Below are 17,283 nucleotides of genomic sequence, written 5' to 3' on the forward strand. Positions count from 1 at the left end.
TAAGATTCAGATGCCGACTTTTTTATTAACATTTTGTATAACCGTTCTATGTGATTTCCATATTGATACTATTGATACTATTGATAACATCACAATCCCCGTGTTCCAATGTATATATAATTCTAATTCTTCCCTCTTTGGTGGATCCTAATCCACCATTAATAATATAAAGTCAAAACAAAATAAACATAAAAGTAATAAACATAAAAAGTAGTTTCACGAAATAAAAGTGTTTAGAAGTAAAAACCCCGTGGTTGTCCGTATGTGCCCAAGTTGATGTAAATGATTTAAATAATTAGTTGTAATGCAGTAATAGCCAGAGTCTTTTGGTTGGAGTAGAACCAAGAGCTTTTGGTATTAGTGAAGGTTAATGTGGATGTTTCAGTGATTTGTTGATGGCATTGTTTGCTGTTCCTTCTCTCTTCGTTATACAAGTTTCAGGAAGTGTTGTGTTTGCTGTTCCTTATAATTCAGAAAGTCTTCACTTCTCTCTTCCATATACAAGTTTCAGAAAGTCTTCTCTTCTCTTTTCCTTATACAAATTTCAGAAAGTGCTTATCTTCTAACCAACCGACCTTTTCAAAGGCTGCAAAAAGCCTGGAGGCCTTGTTAACATCGATTCTACAAGCCTTCTGAGCGTCGGTTCTTCTGAATTGCTTGCCGGTCTTCAATCTCTGGACTTTCTCGAAGAATAGTCTTCTCTTGGAGTCAAGATAGACAGCGACGGGCAATCTCAAGATAGAAGCAAGAATAACCTCGGATGGGTGCAACTTGAGGATATTGGGGTCTTGCGACAAGTCCATTGGTTGTCCTTTCCATTCAATTCTCAAGCACTTGACGTTGCTAGCAGGCAAAGTAGCTTGTGGGTCAGGAGAGTAGTCTGGAATAGTCTCATCAATAAGCATTTGCTGTTGCAAGGCAAGAGATGGCGATTGTGTATTGTCTCTTCTGATTTTCTTCTGTTTCTTTGGAGGAGGAGTCGAAGGAACAGCAGAGTCGATCTCAGAACCCGACTCGAATTCCATATCACGGTTATAGTTGGAAGTCTTTGCAACTCTTCTTGTTCTGACTCTATCGGTATTGTTAGCAGTACTGGCGTCGGAGTCGGCGTCAACATCGCTATTGTTGTTGAGTTTTCTCTTGTAGGTAGCGTTTGCTCTTCTCATGGTGACCAATCTTCTCTGTTGAAGCTGTTCTTCCTGGGAAATGACACTGTACTGGTTAAGGAAGTGTAATTGGTGAGATTTGTAGCTAGGACCCAATTCGGCCCAGGCATCCACGGTTAACTTGTAATCCTGGTAGTTTTCGATCTTGAAAGGCGAGTTGGAGGTGATGTACAGTTTCTCCGACACCAATGGTGGGTGAATGGTGACGTTGTTTCTTTGGTAGGGTGATAAAGGAGGAGATAAGATAGTACTTGTCGTAGGAGTAGTAGCAGTACTGGAGATTGATTTCTCATCAGAGGACGGCTTAGAGTACGAGGTATTGACTGGAGCCACGATTTCCGGCTGGTTGTTGGGAGTCAAGCATCCCGAGAGGTCTCTTTGGGTTATCGTTCTAGATAACGGGTGGTATAATAACGACATTGGTAGTTTTTTGCAATTCAATTGAGTTGGTTTTCGCAGGGCTATCTATATTATGTTACGGTTACGGAGGGATTTAGGTTGCAAAAAGGCAGATTTTGTCAGCTTTTTCGAGGACAATTGGTTGTTTGGTAATTACGGTGCTACAAGCTGGTGTTATCGCGGTTCAAATCAAGTTCCAGATATCGTTTTCTTTATATACTTTCAGGGTAATCTGGTTATATGTGATAAAAATTTTTTTTTTAGAAAAAGAAAAACAGAAACAGACAAAAAAAAGAAATGTTTTGCACCCTTTCCAGTAATAAAAAAGCAATTTGGTATAAAAAAATTTTTGGATAGGGAGTCTGCAGGAGAGGTCGGAGAGGTCGCAGAGTCTGCAGGAGGAAGGTGACGGTTTTTTTTTTTTGATTTTGTTGTTTGGTGTGGGTAGTAGTGTTATTAATATTAATAATATTAGTGATATATATGTGATGTGATTGTGAGAATGTCGTCTGTGTGTGAAGAGTATGTGTCTTTCTGTCTGTCTGTCTGTCTGTCTGAATGAATGAGTTGCGTGGGTTGGATGGGTGAGTTGGGAGAGTTAGTAAGTGAGTTATTGTGTGAGTCGGTGGGTGAGTCGGTCAGTGGGACTGTTAGACTGATGTGACTGATGCGACTGATTGTGTGGGTGATAGTCTGATAGTGTGACTGTCTGCTTGTGTAATTGTGTTAGTGGTGGGTGAGTTAGTTAGTTAGTTAGTTAGTTAGTTAGTTAGTTAGTTAGAGAGTGATAAAGTGTGTGATAAAGTGAGTGTGTAGTACGTGAGTTAGTTACTGTGCTAGATACTGTGTTTCTTAGTGTGTTTCTTAGTACGTGAATTAATTAGTACGTTAGTTATGAGTTAATTAGTGACCAGCTCACTCACTCACTCACTCACTCATTCACCGTACAAGTGCATTATTTGAAATGAACAAGCCGAAGGGAGTGACTCCTGTGAACAACAAGACAATTCCGTCAGAGCTGAGCTGAGAGAAAAGACGGAAACAAGAAAAGAACAATGACAACGAAGAAACTGAAAAGCATAAAGTATAATGAGAAAACAAAAGACAGGGAATTTATGTTGTTAGTACGAATTGACAGGTCATGACGACAGAGATGGAAGAATGTTATTCATGTTATTCAGCAAGACGAGAATCTCGAGAGGAATGCAATTGAGGTTCAGAGACTTAAGAGACTCTACTGACTCTGAGAATGAAGTGCATTGGGCCCCCCAGGAGTCAAAAAAAATCATAATAAGTCTTTAAAAGTAACTAATATTAATTGTAATTGTAATAGTAATTGTAATAGTAACTAATGCTAGTAAACGAACACTAATAACTAATAAACCAACACAAGTAAACCAACAGTCATCACAGTATAAATTACTTGTTAACTACCTACTCCTGCGTAATGGTTATATTCTATGTCGCTGTCTGTGTCGCTGTCTGAATCCTCTTCCCCCACCCCACACAGTGTCGTTTTACACTATCACAGTGTCATTTCCACTATCACACCGGCTTCATGTCACAGTCTCTTATCGCAATCCGCAGACACTGGGCTTATCCGCATAGAGAGAAAAACAACAGAAATCAGAAATTACAAAGAAACAACAATAAGAGACAAACATACACCAATTTCACATTCCGCATGCCCTCGAGTTTGCCATTCACATGACGGTGGTTTCCTAGGGGTGACACTGGTTTCACTCCTATAGTATGAACAGGCTAGGTATTTCTGGAGTAGATGACGGCATCCACGGCCATCGGAAATAACGATTGCCTTTTTTCGTGTGATGTGCACTGGGTAAATTATTGGAGCAGACAGAAAAATCGGGGTCTGTGCATTGATAATATTAGCGGCTTAAGCAAATGCCTAATGCCTAGCCATGGAATTTTCGTAGTAAATCTTGTCCCGTCACGGGTTTCGGACAGACACAACTGTCCAGAAAATAGAAATTTAGGCGGGAATCCCACGTCGGAACTCCAAATGCAGCCAAAAATGTCGCGCCGGAAATGTAACAACGCTAATTCTAGCGAGAAATGACCTCCTGCGTACCACGATTTACTGAGCTTTGCCTGACCAAACTGCTTGTCCTACCCAAAGTGATCAGTGCTAGTCTTGGATATGGTTCCACTAATTCCAATGGAGTCACTACAGCGATCTTTTAATGCATTATTGTTGCCAGGTCTGGAGTTTTCGTATGTTATTTCACGTAGGTAAAATTCTCTGGCTTCCTAGTTGGGATTATTTGGGATTATCGGGGTCGTCCCCCGTACTTGTACCTACTCCAAAAAATCATTTAAACAATTAAACAATTAAACAATTAAACTCGGTCGTAGCAAAATTTATTCTTGTCTTTATCTATTGTTTCCTGCTTACAGTTAGTATTCGTTTTCACCGTCCGTTTCTTCGCCTTGCGAAAACCTTATTTGGCGTTGAAACTGGAGCCCTTAGCTAAGTTTCGTTTCATCTCAATTTATTTTATAGTCTACATTTTTTAAAGGTCACCAGGTAACGATAACGTTTGGGTGATTTCTCTGGAATCCCCGTGAGTGAACTGGTATCACGACCCTAACAAAGCTTCCTCAGCTCAGGTCTATCGATCGAACCATGTAAATTTCGTCACTCGCTCCACGATATTATATTATCTGTTACCCCATCATATGGAAGTTTATACGTTATTTTCTGGATCAAGACAGTTTTATCCTTATCTGGTCACAATAAAGAACATAACCAAGAAATCCCCAGGATTGAACGACATTTAACAAGTTGCTTTTGTTATACAGTATTATTCAGATGAATGTCGCACATCTCTCAAGAAAATAGCCACTCCATATCCATAATATTGAGACTCCCCATGTCAACCAAAAATGACCCTTCTGTAGTAAATCAAATGATCAATGGGCGCGACATTGAGTAAGATTCAGTTATGATGGGTTTGAGATAAGACAAGCAGTATTGCTCTTTGTGTGTCCGCAAAACCGGTTGGTATAATCTGATATCACGAAGTCTATCTAGCTAAAGCAAAAATAACAAAAATCGGATATCTGTAACAATTGAATGGTGCTATTCACAGGTTCAGTCCCATTCAATGTCGCACCTATTGGATAGTTTAATTGATACCAAACCTAAATATTTACTATCTACAGTGGCTAAAATATTAACATTACGGTAAGGGAATTTATTTGAGAATGGAGCGACATTCATGTGAATAATACTGTAATATGACTCAATCGGTAATGGTTCGGACTTTGGGTGCCAGATTGCAAACCATTTGCATCTGTTTTTTTTCTTGGATAATATGGAATACACACGTCCTCTGTCTTGTCTGATCCTATGGGAATCGAAGTCTTACATTCGACTTACATTCGAACCTTAGGCCATTGGCTACAATACCGTCATGCTTAAGACACTAAATTGTTATCATCCCTATCGCATCACTAGAATTCGCGCATAACAAGATTGCCAAAGCCCTGGCAATGCTGCTTACAATTGACTGCGACATCAATGGCTTGTTTCCGATGACTGGGTTTCTGACATAAAACGAGATATTAGCGATACGGCATTGCTGCCGACTTCCGACTCGCACAAGTGAAAATGTCGTCAATGCCTATCTACATACAGTCACACTACCCTAAAGATTTAATGTCTGCATCTAGATTTTATTAGTACGCCAACTAATTAAATTTTTTTATCCAAAGAGCAGCATCCAGACTCGATGAGGTTCATGGTTAGAAGAGCCTGGACATCATCTACTACCAGGAGCCATTGAATGCCAATGGCAACGGCAAATCTTAGTCTTGCCACGGTTGTATCCCTTTATGTGATTTGTAACCTTCTCCACTAAAAAGAAAAAATCTCCACATGACCGTTAATGTGTCAACGGCGAAAATTTACTGCACCAGAGCCATTGTTACAGTCACGCTAACTTTAATCGTTACCGTGTCTCGCAAGGAATGAGCGACTTCGGAGATATTGGGTAGGTCTGTGTAGCAAAGTATATTCAGGTAAGATCTAGGCATCGGGTCAGTAGTATTGATGATCGGAAATCATGTATATAAATTTTATAAATTGGTGGGGTATTTTGATAATGGATTTTTTGTACATTCTTCCGACATAGATCATTTTGTAAATGTGATTGAGATGGAATCGAGTAGAAGCTGGAGGAACTGGGTTAATTAGTAACAATGGATAGGTTATTATTAATATGAATCATTATGCTTTTGAATAGGATTATGAATGCAGCAGGAAATTTATTATATGGTCTTTGGAGGTTCGTATATTGAATATACATTGTTGAGGAGATTGGACTAGCAATTAATTATATAAAAATCAGGTTCAGATGTAGACTATACTGAATTCTTTGGATAACTTAAAATGATCTCCCATTGTATTCCAGAAGTGGGCTAAATCAATTTTTTGGACTGATTTTGCAGCTACAAAATTCCACTTAAAATTATGTAAGTATATCATTATCTACGTGTGCTCGATTCCCCAGTTATAGCCCTGGGACTATTCAATGACATTGGTGATGCCTTTCAAATTAAATAGCTCACTAAATTTTAGCGATTATATAGTCCTTCTCTCCTTTCCCTTTATCTAACACGTGGTATAGTGGTACAACTTTTGGTGAAGAAAACGAATACCAAAAGGTAGAAACTACACAAGATTTTCTCAACCATTCAGGTCAACTATCATATACCCTATCAAATACCTGACTATCTAACCTCACTTCAACTCAATTGACCTCTAATATTTACCCCTCGCATATCCAACACACTACACTGACCATTCCCTATTCCCTGTCACATTGAATCCCATAACGAAACACAATTAACAATCATTAAATCCACCAAATACCAATACTTATACAGCGCTACCACACACATATATACCTTAGTGCTACCACATTATACCTAACCTGCACATACCATACACCTCTTCTAATATTTTTCACATAGTTAAGGAATTTTTCAGTTTATCATCTATTCTTCTTTCATTGAATCACATTTTAAACACCCTTTTCACTACATTATTGTAATTTTTACCATATAAATCGACTCTAAGTACACCATATAGTGGTACTCAGTCGCAAATCCCACCGCATGAGCATATTTAGAGCAAATATGGTGAACTATATCGGCAAATTATGCCTAGCTCCAATGGTTAGAAGTGGTGAATTGCCAAACAGATTAATGGCCCTTAGACATGGTGCCGACTTGGTCTGGTCGCCAGAACTCGTGGATAAGAAGCTCATCCAAGTAACGAGAGTGGTCAACAACACTATAAATACCATCGACTTCGTAACACAAGAGCCACACGGCCCAAAAGTAGCATTTAGGACTTATCCTAAAGAAGAAAAAGGCAAGTTGATATGTCAGATAGGTTCTTCTGACCCAGATTTGGCAGTAGAAGCTGCTCTAAAGGTTATTGAAGATGTCGACGGCGTAGATCTCAACTGCGGTTGTCCAAAACCGTTTTCAACCCACTCTGGTATGGGTGCTGCACTTCTATCAACACCAGACTTGTTATGTTCAATCTTAACGAACTTGGTTGAAAAGGTAGGAAAACCCCACAATAAACCTATAAGTTGCAAGATCCGTCTTTTGAACAATTTGGAGGATACTCGTGATCTTGTGGACAAAATTTGTAGCACTGGAATAGCCAACTTGACCATTCATTGTCGCCAGAGAGGAATGAGAAACAGACAAGAACCAATATGGCACTACTTGGCTGAGATTATACCACAAATTCAGCTGAAAGGAGTCAGTGTCATTATTAATGGGAATTTACAGTCTCGTAGCGACTTAGCATACTTACAAGAATTATTTAACAACGACCAAATCGGTGGGATGCTAGCAGAATCTGCTGAAGCAAACCCAACGGTCTTCTCAGAACAACCATGGACTCAAGACAAAGCAGTAGAAGAGTTTTACACAATAGCCAAGGAATTTGGTGACATCTATGCTGGATCCAAGTTCATGATGCTTAACATGATTCCTGGAAAGTCCCAGTATTACCGTAGAATTGCTCAGCTGAGAACATTCGAAGAAATGGGAGTTATCATTAAAGAGATTTCTGAAGACAAAGAGGATAAGTTTATTCACAAAATTCTTAACAAAGATTTGCAAAAGCAAAGGTGTTTGACACAAGAAGAGTTCGTAGAACACATGGAAAAGAGAAAGACTGTCATGGAGCAATTGGCAACTAAGAAGCATACCGTTAATGACCATGAAGGTGAGAAAAGAAGAAATCCTGATAGTAATAACTCACACATAGAGAAGAACAAAAAGGGCAGGTTTAATGATACTAACGAAAATGCATCGGTGCTGAGTGTGGCCGTTTAATAGAAGAATATGCGGTATTCCTATATAGATATACATATATATATACATACGTTTATATGAGATTAATAGAGATATAAACGTCACAGTACACATAACACTGATTATCATTACCAAATAGTCAGTAAAAGAGTATTCTTTCTTGGATAACAATGATCTGTAAACATTATCTTCACCTCCCTACCATCTCTACATACAACTTTGCGTCTTTGTCTTTCATCATTTGCTTCAGATAAATTATACCTATATTGGCGAACTAATTAGCATTAGCACTATATACAAATTTTCACCCGAAGGTAAAAACTACTCAATAATAACAGGGGGGTTATGTACGACTCGTTAGGAAATGGCTGAGTTCACTCTTGGTGTTATCTATAATTAACAGCTGTAGTTGTGAATGATATTGAAAATGGAAAATGAAGGGTTGTCAGTGAGGGAGACGTTGTTGTTATCGGTTTCTTTGAAAAATTGATCTTTACGGAATCTCCTAATCATAATAATAGACTTAGCGGCCTCTGAAGCCACTTCAATCATTGGTAATACCTTAATTTCGCTTTTTGCTTCTGTTACAAAGGACTGTTAAGGGCATTTTTTGCTCTTTGATGAAATCTACTGTAACAAACGCTTGATTCCACACCAAGCACTGGCAGCACCGGCCATTAAAGCAGTGGAGTAAGCCATTGGCTTAAGACCAGCACTACTTCTGAAAAGAGCACCAGCCAAAGCTCCAGCAGCTACAGTATTAAGATCGTCATGCTTTCCTCTGAAGGCATCCAACGAGGAGTCGATTAAGTTGTATGTCAATGCCAAAACACCAGCAGAATTACCCAAATATGGCCCTCTTTTAGTAATGTGATTCAATACTGTGTTCAATTTCAACTTTGGTGGAGAGTTAGGAGGGAAGTTCTTGATACCTTCTTGCATACCATAAGCTCCTCCAATACCCAAACCCAATAAGTATACAGCACCGGTTCCGTAACACAAGTCGTCGGTCCAACTTCTCGAAGGAATTAACCCTTGTGCACCTTCTAAGGTGTTCAACTGCTCTTCTTCCAAGTCCAAGTATTCAATGCCCTTATCCAAACCAGCCAAAGGATGCAATCTAGACGAATCCAACACTCCCGGAGTGTTCAAGATGGACGACACATCAGCAACCTGAGAAGGATCGAACCCGAGCGATTTCTTCAAATCGGCTTGTTTCTGGGCCTCAGTGGCCTCTGGTGTGGACGAGCTTCCGCCAAATAACCACGACATTTCTGTGTTTTATATGTGATTTGATCAAGGTGAACTGGTTTTAAACAGTTAAATAGAGACTACAAAAAAGACAGTCTTGGGTGACACTTACAGTGAAAAATCGGCAAAAATTCACCAAAAAACTCAATTCAAACGGGACAAACGCTTTAACTGGTTACTCCCACCGTACTAACCTGGTTATATATGCAAAGAAGACGATGTAAACCCTGTATCTTTACCGTTTCTGCTGCTAATCAACTGTTTGAAAAATCTTCAATTCTTTTTTTGTGTTTGCCTCAAAATTTTATTGCAGGTTAGGGCATGGTGGGAGTGCATATAAGAGACGGTTGAATGTCGTGATGGGAGATGTAGGGTGGGTGGATAGTAGGGGAGGAGAGGGAAGGAGAAGTGTGGAGGATGTAGGATTTGGTGACGAGGTTGCGTTGGATCGAAGGATAAATATGATAGTTTCAACGGAGGAAAATACCCTTTTCCGAACTGAATTGTGTTGTTCTGTAGCATGTTCTTGGGACCAAAAATGGGTGGGAAACTGCAAAAAAGTGGCAAAAAGTAAGATGAAATGTCGTCTAGTGGGTGTAGTAGGTATAATGTCGTTAAATGAAGAATCAGGTCACGTGATGTGATTGGGATTTGTTAGCCAAACCCTTCGACTTCCAAGGGTGAAGTTCTATAGTTGAAGTGTGTTTTGGAAGTGGATAGAGCTCTTACCTAGTCAGGTATTATGATATTATCATCATGTTAATATTTATCGTTTTTTACTATGCTATCATTGTCAACATGGAAACCACAAAATGATAAAGCGGAATATCTCTAAGATGAGTCATGTGATCTAATTCCGAACACAGGAAATGGGTGCAAATGGAAGTTAAAGAAGGAGACCGGAACCGGGATGATATGGGGAGAGGATGAATGTTATAGATATATAAGTATATATAGAGAGAGAGTGAGAGTGAGAGAGTCCCATCCACTTGAATAGTAAGGTCCACCATATATTATCATACTGCTTCAACATGGTAGAACAGCTCTCAGTAAGCGATAAACGAAAGAGAATTGAAGGTGGTTGATTGACGCAAAATCATTGTTTTTGACATAAATTGTTTGAAAGCATCAAACATGGTATTTGCTCCAATTATAAATATCATTACTATACTACATGTGAATGTAAGTTTAATATATGTATATGAGTAGACATATGGAATAATTCTTCCACCAATTATAAATTTCATTAGTATGTTTATTTGTCTATATATGTATAATTATAAAATATCATTACTCTGTATCAACATATTCATATATATGCATGTATCTATACATCTAAATACAGCATATTATGACAATTTCTATTGTATTGGTTCGACATTGATTTGACATCAAATTTAGTCTTTTGCATATGTATCCTCTACAAACAATTCACATTGGTCTATATATCCTATAACTATTCTCTTTATTATATACACTATACAACCACTACGCTGTAAAATAGTCCCACAGCCCTACTATACATTATATATATCTCCTATGCATTATACCTCCTATACATTATACCATACATTATATATTCCTCCTATTCATTATATATACCTCCTATACTATACGACCCTCTGTTTTCATCTAACCGCAGCTAATACTACAGCACCCTATCCTACACCTCTCCAATCTACACCACCATTAACACTACACCACAATTAACACTACACCACAATTATACTACACCTCCCTTAACACTACACCTCCCAATACGGCACTCCCAATAATAAACCCCCCTATACTACACCACCATTATGCTTCCACATTGTATATTATTTTGCATCCCTATACTACACCACCATTATACAGCGCTACCACCCACACTCTCACCTGCACATAACACAAGGGGAATAATGGCTTTTGGCGAATTTTTGTCACAATTAAAGAAATCCACTGAACATGCTGTTTAATGGATTTTTGGGAGGTCAGAAGTGGGAGAAATCTATCTGTTGATACATAGTGTTGCTTCAAGGGACATTGAGTTCACATCCATTTGGAAAAACGCCGCGTTTTCTGTTATAAATACTGGTGAAATTGGGCTCTGTCAAGTTTGGAACATAACCTCAGAACCGAGTATTCCACTAGAAACCAACGGTTAGTCTGGTGTCACAACGACGGGAAAAAGTTGCAAATAAAGCGATATTCCAGCTTTATCATCATCACGAAATCAATTGTAATTACAGCCACAATTCAGAATTTACCCTGAAGTCCTGGTTTTTCATTCGTTCCGGTAACCCATAATGTCTGTATCGTCATCTGAAATCCATTCTGAATTCAACAAAATGCACAAGAACGACGATATTGCCAATTTAAACGACATATACAGCACACGGGCCATAAATGGGACAATTCTGTCTTTAGAAGAAACCAAAACTCCCATAAATGGACCAGTTACAAAGGGAATTATTCCCTCGAAAGAGCCAATAATACGATCAAATGACATTGCACAAGCTCCTAATAATGAACATATTGAAAACCAAGAATTTAAAGCCACAGATAACAACAAAATCGATCTGTCCAATACCGAAAGTACCAAACAAGATGGAAATCTTCAAATACTGACCGAATCGAGATCGGAAACCATCTCAAGATTCTACCCAAGACCACAATATGTTCCTCCTCTTAACTTCTCTCTAGTGGAAGACAAGATCTACAGATCAGGATTTCCAATGCCTATAAATTACCCATATCTCAAACAATTGGGTCTAAAAACCATCATATATCTTGGAGACTTGGGCCACGAATCTAAAAAGAAAAAGAAGGATAAAAAAGACAAGGACAAATCTGAGAAATCCGAGAAAAAGAAGGACAAGCATGGAACAGCAGAGATAATGGCCCAGTACCAGGAATGGATAACCACTACTGACATCACATTTCACAATCTTCGCATGGAGTCTTCTCAAGAACCTTTTAATAGACCAGACGAACACCAGCAGGCACAGGAATCGTTGGCTATCGCGCTTCAATTGATACTAAACAAGGACAATTTCCCCATGTTGATCCACTCGAACAAAGGTAAACATAGAACAGGTCTATTGGTTGGACTTATGCGAAAGTTGCTACAGGGTTGGTGTATGAGTGGTATCTTCGAAGAATATGAAAAGTTCGCCATGGGAAAGTCTGAATTTGACTTGGAATTAATAGAATTGTGGCAACCGGAGTTATGGGTCGATGATGACTGCAAGCCTGACTTCGTAAGAATATGACAGAATTGGAGTCATAAAAATATCTTGAAATGAAGCTACTTAAGCATCTTCATTTTCCAATCACATACGCATAAACGACTAAATCAAACATACATTGACAACTTGTAGTTGCCATAAACGAATTCAATTCCTGTTCTCATTTCACCTTTTCCAGGATTTCAACCTAGCTACAGCATATTGTACTAGAATTATTTATTCTGATTATTTCTAAATATACAATCGGTTCATACAGATTTGTGTAAACAAGACCACGAGCTGAGTCTCCCGCAAGAGTCTTCTTTCTCATCACCTTCCCCTTTACTCCTTTCCTCTCTATTCAGTTTACAGGTTGTTCTTAAGTTCTCTTAACTTCGAAATCACCTCAGAAGGGGTACTGAATCCAGTCTTTTTCTGGACAATTGGGTCGCTAAGTCTCATAAACGGATTGAACTCCAACTCATCACCTATGGTGAATTTTCCAGTTGTGAATTCATTTTCATTGGTATACTTTTCCAATTGCTTGATGGCGGTGTTGTCCAAAATAGTTCTTGAGAACTTGACATTGGACTTTGTATACTCATGTCCCGGATAAACCTTGGTATCCTTAGGCAATTTTCCCAATATTCTATTCAATGACTTGTCCATTTCAGCGCCAGTTCCTTCAAAGAAACGACCGCAACCTGACGTGAAAAGTGTATCACCAGTGAAAACAGCTCTTTCTTTTGACTTTGAATCTTCTACGAAGTAGCAGATTGAGTCTTGTGTGTGACACGGAGTGTGCAATGCCGTAATGGACAAATTGTCTCCCAAGTCAATTACCTCCTGGTGAGAAGGAGTATATGATACGAGAGGAGAATCTTTACCTGCAATGACTGGCAAATCGGGATATTGAGAATGGAAATCCTTGTTTCCACCAGCATGATCATAATGGTGATGGGTATTCACAATGGCTTTGAGCTCGAAATGGGGTTTCTTGGTTTGAATGTATTCCAAGACTTCGTCCGGTTCTGCTGGGTCGATTAACCAGGCATGTTTTGTGGGGTCGTCTATGACCAAATAGGCGTAGTTGTCTCCCGAGCCCCATCTCATGGGGATGGCTTCGACGTGCATTGTACGAATAATTGGAAGAAGCGACGATGGAGGAGTAGCAGCAAAGGCCTTGTAATAAATAGGAGTAGTTAAACTAGTTCTTCTTATTCTGTTCCAGCTCTTCCAGATGGACATGTAGAGCCTTTCAGAAACTGAGTTGAGGAACTATCAATTGAACTAAGCGAAGTATCGAATAGACCAATAGACCAAGTAACGCTGTAAATATTAACGTTCTATCGAGATGACAAAGTCAATTGACGTATTTGAATATTAGCGAGTTAGCGAATTAACCAAATGAAGTAACGACAAATTAGCAAATTAGCGACAAGGCAAATAAACGACACGAAATAACGACGTATTAACGTGTTAACGTGTTAACCAATTGAAACGGATAACTAACGATTCAACAACTAATGTCTTACCAGTTAACCAACTATAGACAATTATCGGGTTCAAACAAAGTGATAATTAATAGTACTTAAAGAGTACTAACCAATTGAAGTATCAACCAATAAAACTACCAATTGCTTATTCAACCGACTTATTCAAACGACTTATCAATCACTTAATAATCAGCAAATCAGTAATAAACGGCAAATCAATGAATCACAATTACAAATCAGCAAATCAACTAATCAACTAATCAGCTCTTTCAATCCCGAATATGAACAAACAGTAACTTTACCTGTCCTTCTTTATTTGACTCACAATCACTGACCACTGATCACTGACTCTGATGACTAACCACAATTCGTCTTCTTCACACAACAATGCTCTTTCCAAATCACAATCAGCGCCTAATTTGGCTCTAGCTGTAACGGCGCTTATGATTGAAGACATTGTCTCCTGAGGGTATGCAGGAGGGTTGTATTGTCGAGAGATTAGCAATTGAAGGTGGTTGAGTGGTTGGGAGGGAGGGAGAGGAGGAGTGTGGGAGGGAAGGAACGAGAGGAGTGTGAGTAGCGAGAAGACTGAGAGTAGCGAGAAGAGTGAGTGTATGGGTGTTTCTTAATGCTGCGGAAAGGAAGTTAGCGAATTGGGGCAGTGAGAGTGTAGTGAGAGTGTAGTGAGAGAGATTAGTGTGGTGAGTGGTGAGTGGTGAGGAAAAAAAGAGTAATGAGAGGAATGTGAGTAGTGAGAGTAGTGAGAGTAGTGAGCGTAGTGAGAGGAGTGAGTGGTTTGCTTGATAAGGCTAATGGAGAGGTGAGACAATGCTGAGATAATGGTGAATGATTGTGAGTATCAACGAATGTGAGTGTTACATTGAGTTTTCACATTGAGAGTTGTAAGTGTTTACAAAGATTTCATTGATCACATTGAGTGTTCACATTGAGTGTAAGTGTTCACCATTCAGTGTGATCTTAGCCAGCGATCGCCTTATCGATAGTACTACTATTCGGGGCAACTTACTTACTATAAATATATGTATACTGAAAAACTAATAAAAGCTAAATACGGAGGTTCTCTGTAACTACTCTTCTCCACACTTCAATGGTACCTACATTACAATTCATAGTATAGTCCTTCGCCCACATACACACACACACACACTCTCTCTCTCTCTCTCTCTCTCACTATTGCTGGTACCACCACTAAGCTTTACCGTTGACTCCTTCCCGCCGCGTTTGTCGCTATCTCAGTGACGGTTTTACTCGGCTGTGATTAAATTCGACATAACTTTGCCGTCACGAACTCGGCTCGAGCCGAAAAGAAAAAAGAGTGAGGAAATATTGCATATGGTAGCGCCGTTGGGTTTTATTGGCTCTGTTTGTATTTGGTAGCGCTGTAAATAAAGAGTATAAAGTAGTAAGTTTCATGGTAGTTGGCTTCAGAAGATGTTGTAGTTGATGGTAGTTGATAGTAGTGATGGTGGTAGTGACGGGAGGAGATAGTATGATAGAAGCAATGCAAATATAAATGTATATGAATATGAATATGTATATTTAAATTAGAATCCTATTTACCTTACGAGAGGTGGAAAATGGATTGCTTCATACTTCTTCTTCATGGTGATAACTTCCATGATATCAGTATGAAAGATATTATTCTCTTCATAGTATTACACGTAAATTGTTACCTTCGATGACTCTTTTTGTTTAAAGTGAATGGCAGACAACAGAAGCTCTCAAACCCCCTAACGACTTCTCTGTAATAACCCTCCTACATGTCTTGCAACTTCAAACTTGCCTCACCCCCAGCATTCCTCTTGTAATAGCAAAACACCTACTTACATTAGCTAATAGAATACCTACTCTCCAACTAGGACCACTTCTTGGCCTCCATTCCATCGGGTGGACTCGTCTCAAAGTCCTTGCTCTTGGCTTCATCCCAATTGGTCGTCAAAATGGTTCCGTTGGATTGAACATAGGACTTCATCATGGCTCGTTTGGTGTCATCATCGACATCCTTATACAATTTAGCAAAAAACTCGTTTTCGCTGGTCTTCTCTTCCTCTTCGTCTTCGTTGATCTTAAAGTTGGCCCAATTGACAGCTTTTTTGGAAGACGAAGGGTAAGATAATGCTTCATTCTTTCCATTGTCGTTGGTGTTAGAAGCAACAATTGCATCGTCGTCCTCGCCCGTAGACTCCAATGAATTCCATTTCTTAGCCACTTTCTTGATCAAGGTGATTTCTATCTTAGTTCCATACACCTTGTAACGTGACTTTTCCACGTCTATTTCAGCATACAATGGATCCAAGTTGTAACTATATTCAGAACTTGCAGAGCTTGGGAATGCCACAGAAACCGATCTTGGGTTGAAGTTGATCTGTAATTTGTCTTCTTTGACATTCTTTGCGTAGATGGTAATAGTGACGTCCTCGGGGCCCTGGTACCAGTCATCTCTTATTTTAATTTTCAAAGGAGCTTGTTGGTTTATCACATCAATGTTGGTTGAAGATTTCTGGGCATCATCCTTAATTTCTTCAATTTTAGCTGATTCTGTAGATTTCTTACCTGTTTCCTTAGCATCAGCTGATACAGGCTCATCCTCTTTGAGACCTTCCAACAAGTCGTCCTCATCGTCATCGACGTCATCTTCAGGGTAGTTTTTGATATTATATTCAGCTTTCGCCTTCCATAAGGACACTGTGGATTCAGTACAGTCATATTTAATGGCCTTTTCAAAGTGAGTTAATGCCAACTTAAAGCGTTTTTCAGCACTATAGACCAACCCCAATCTGAAGTAACATAACCCGATATCTTGTCTTCTTCCTTTCTCTTCCGCAATACCGTAAGCAATAGAGATATCCTTCTTGGCTTCCTCATAGTTATTCAACTTCTGGTAAGCATTAGCTCTTTTCAAATATGGCAGAAATGCTTTGGCATCTTCCTTGATAGCTGCTGAATACTTGCTGATAGCTTCAAGGTAGTCCTTTTCTTTCACGGCGTTGTCGCCGTCCTTAATATGCTTCTCAATGGCCATTTTGATACTATCTACAGATCAATAATGGTCGATATAGAGTAAGATAAACTGTGAAAAATACGATTTTTAACCTGAAATTTCAATTTCTCTGGATTCAGAACGCTCTCTATACTCAGGTTTCCTACCAATTGAACTAACCGCCCGAGTATAACTACTAAAACAATCCAATCACCTGGAAAGAATCACTTTCTTATACTGCTAATGAAAGCACTCAGTCCGTCAGTTCTCTCTTAAATGGAAAATGATCTGGTGAGAATTTCTAGAACCTTCCTAATTGGGAGAGCACCTGTGATAGGAAAAAGTCGGGAAATTGCAGCCAAATGTGGGGCGGTGGGAGAGGGAGGGAGTTGATGGAG

The 17,283-nt window shown here is 39.2% G+C and overlaps 6 protein-coding genes across 6 annotated transcripts; 2 read left to right on the forward strand and 4 right to left on the reverse strand. All coding sequences in view use genetic code 12, as the record gives it.

Moving 5' to 3' along the window:
• Positions 1 to 67: 67 nt before the first annotated feature.
• RJT20DRAFT_37804 (uncharacterized protein) lies at positions 68 to 1,668 on the reverse strand. Its single transcript, XM_064919912.1, has one exon. The coding sequence runs from the start codon at positions 1,584 to 1,586 to the stop codon at positions 534 to 536; it is 1,053 nt and encodes a 350-aa protein (XP_064775268.1). The 5' UTR covers positions 1,587 to 1,668; the 3' UTR covers positions 68 to 533.
• A 4,922-nt stretch (positions 1,669 to 6,590) lies between these two features.
• Positions 6,591 to 8,121, forward strand: SMM1 (Smm1p). Its single transcript, XM_064916988.1, has one exon. The coding sequence runs from the start codon at positions 6,708 to 6,710 to the stop codon at positions 7,947 to 7,949; it is 1,242 nt and encodes a 413-aa protein (XP_064775269.1). The 5' UTR covers positions 6,591 to 6,707; the 3' UTR covers positions 7,950 to 8,121.
• TIM23 (protein transporter) lies at positions 8,122 to 9,425 on the reverse strand. The gene has a single exon (XM_064916989.1). It carries the CDS (start codon positions 9,198 to 9,200, stop codon positions 8,556 to 8,558), a length of 645 nt encoding a protein of 214 aa, XP_064775270.1. The 5' UTR covers positions 9,201 to 9,425; the 3' UTR covers positions 8,122 to 8,555.
• A 2,084-nt stretch (positions 9,426 to 11,509) lies between these two features.
• RJT20DRAFT_94212 (uncharacterized protein) lies at positions 11,510 to 12,433 on the forward strand (the record flags this gene model as incomplete). The annotated part of the gene is made up of 1 exon (XM_064921520.1): positions 11,510 to 12,433. One exon carries the CDS (start codon positions 11,510 to 11,512, stop codon positions 12,431 to 12,433), a length of 924 nt encoding a protein of 307 aa, XP_064775271.1.
• Positions 12,434 to 12,754: 321 nt separating this feature from the next.
• On the reverse strand, positions 12,755 to 13,522 carry GLO2 (hydroxyacylglutathione hydrolase; the record flags this gene model as incomplete). The annotated part of the gene is made up of 1 exon (XM_064921514.1): positions 12,755 to 13,522. One exon carries the CDS (start codon positions 13,520 to 13,522, stop codon positions 12,755 to 12,757), a length of 768 nt encoding a protein of 255 aa, XP_064775272.1.
• A 1,903-nt stretch (positions 13,523 to 15,425) lies between these two features.
• Positions 15,426 to 17,106, reverse strand: SGT1 (co-chaperone). Its single transcript, XM_064916990.1, has one exon. The coding sequence runs from the start codon at positions 16,925 to 16,927 to the stop codon at positions 15,761 to 15,763; it is 1,167 nt and encodes a 388-aa protein (XP_064775273.1). The 5' UTR covers positions 16,928 to 17,106; the 3' UTR covers positions 15,426 to 15,760.
• Positions 17,107 to 17,283: the final 177 nt, after the last annotated feature.

This window comes from Scheffersomyces xylosifermentans, assembly GCF_036884685.1.
Source record: "Scheffersomyces xylosifermentans strain CBS 12540 chromosome Unknown RJT20scaffold_3, whole genome shotgun sequence".
Classification (NCBI taxonomy): domain Eukaryota; kingdom Fungi; phylum Ascomycota; class Pichiomycetes; order Serinales; family Debaryomycetaceae; genus Scheffersomyces; species Scheffersomyces xylosifermentans.